Source organism: Neophocaena asiaeorientalis, unplaced genomic scaffold (genome assembly GCF_003031525.2).
Source record: "Neophocaena asiaeorientalis asiaeorientalis breed wild unplaced genomic scaffold, Neophocaena_asiaeorientalis_V1.1 scaffold2132, whole genome shotgun sequence".
Lineage (NCBI taxonomy): Eukaryota > Metazoa > Chordata > Mammalia > Artiodactyla > Phocoenidae > Neophocaena > Neophocaena asiaeorientalis.
Window position 1 is genome coordinate 11038 of NW_020173843.1, and position 1956 is coordinate 12993.

A 1956-nucleotide genomic window follows, 5' to 3' on the forward strand; every position below is an offset into this window, starting at 1 on the left:
GGCCAAGGCCAAGTTCTCCCGTTGGCTTTGCCTGGGGAAGCATGGAATTGCCCTCCACTGTCTTCTCGCACCCTCTCCATCCTCTTCGTGGGTCTTCCTGGCCCCTCCCCCTCATCTCTGTCTCACGGAGCCCAGCCAGTCTCTCGATTCTTTGCAGGAAGAAATCACACGTGATTCCCAGCTAGCCTCCCCTGCCAGAGTGGATCAGGAGGGCTTGGCTTTTGAAGTGGAGATGCTGCTGGGAGGTAGGAAGACGGGGCTGCCCATCTGATGTTTGCTGATGGCCGGCCAGTGGGGTCTCGGGGGTCTGTCTCTGAATCACCACTGCTGGATGTAGTTCGTTGACTGAGAAGAGGGAGAGACAGGAGGCAGAACAGGTTAGTTAGCAGCTCCTGGGCCTGCTGGTTTGAGAACATGGTCTTAAGCCCTCTGAAGCCCGAGTAATCAAAGTGAGATGATGTAGCAGCCAGGTCCTCGTCTTAAAGGGCCGGGATCAGGTTCTCCCATCCTTTGCGCCTGAGTCGGAGAAGAAAAAAAAAAAAAAAAAAAAAAGCTTCTTTCCAAAGCGTATCCTGTTTCATGTAATTCTCAAGACTCTCAAAAAAGCGTCTTCCTGGGTTTGACGGTCTACAACGAGCCAGGCTGTAAGCTAAGTGCTTTGGATGCTTTCCCTTTTAATCCAGTCCTCATGGCACCTCTGTTGAGGAGGTGGGGTATTATCGGTCTCATTTTTATGGGTGGGGCAGCTGAGGCTCAGAGATCTGAGTCGTGCTACCGGAGAGTGGTGGTCCTGACCCTGACGGAGACCACAAGCCCTGACCTCACGTCTTACCGTCCTCCCGCTCCAGCTGGCTCTACCCCATCAGCGTTTCAAACGGCCCCCTTGATTTTGCTTCTCTGGCACCCGTCCTATCTTTCCAACTAGATCGTCAGCTCCTTCACTTATACTGAGTGCTGAGCAACAGGGCCTACAGAGACATTTTTATGGGGGCATGGAGTGGATGGAGGAACGGGCCATCCAGAAGCCACGGAATAACTTCAGTCCCCTCTCCCGATTCCCGCCGAGGAAGCCTTTCTAGACTCCACCCGCACTGACACGCGAGCGCGGGCACACACGCAGCCAAACTGTAGCTGCCTCTCACACTCCGAGTCCGTCTCACCGTGAATCGTGGGTACTTGGTGTGTGTATCTGGGCTAGATTTCCCGACACCTGATGATGAAACGAAGCACACGTTACTCGGCTGGCAGTTCCTGAGGATGGCACGTGCCACAGCCGGACTCTTTACCACGTGTCTGGGGGGCAGGCCAAGGCCCCTAGCTGGGGCAAGGCAGAGTCCCAGCCCCCGCTGAGCATTCTCCACTAGGAAGCCGACCGGTGCTTCCCCGGTCCAGACCCCCCCCCGCAGGGCTCAGGATATCCGTTGCTAAGCCTACACCTCCTACCCCACCCTCTGGCCGCCCCGACCCGACCCCGACCGACCCCCGTCTGTCACCCTCACCCTGGAGAAGGGACTGACCACTTCTGAGCCACCCTCTGCGGAAGTCAGCGGGTTTCTCTGCAGCTCTCGCTTGGTGCAAAGCCCGGGGCTCTCTCCTCACCATCTCCCGCTCCCGGGCATGTCACTCACCTGCACCTTGAGGGTTCATCAGCCCTCCTTGGAATCTGTCCTTGTGGGCGCCTGGCCTTTGGGAATCCTGGAGAATGTACCGGGAGGTGCGCTCAGTGAGAGGGTCTTGGGCATTTTGTGGCTTTGGCTGAGGCGGCGGCGGCGGCCGCTCGGGCACCTGCGGAGGCTGCGGCTGCGGCTGCGCGGGTGGCGACCGTGATGGCGCCGGCGGTGGCTGCGACTCCCGAGATGGCTGGGTTCTTTTTTCAGATTGCCGTTCCTCTTCTTGGAGTTTCTTCGGTTCCTGTCAAGAAGCCCCCCCCCCCGCCACGGGAGTCCTCCTCCCCCC

General features: G+C 58.4%; 1 protein-coding gene across 1 annotated transcript in view; it reads right to left on the reverse strand.

The window, feature by feature from the left end:
* Nucleotides 1-23: 23 nt before the first annotated feature.
* The window catches only part of CCDC200 (coiled-coil domain containing 200), a 3052-nt gene continuing 1119 nt past the window's right edge, over nt 24-1956 (reverse strand). Inside the window, exons 2-4 of the mRNA XM_024751884.1 lie at nt 1629-1911; nt 1161-1210; nt 24-345 (exon numbers count right to left, since the gene is read on the reverse strand). Coding sequence (XP_024607652.1) covers nt 319-345; nt 1161-1210; nt 1629-1911 — 360 coding nt within the window. The 3' untranslated portion in view covers nt 24-318. The remainder of the gene's footprint in view (nt 346-1160; nt 1211-1628; nt 1912-1956) is intronic.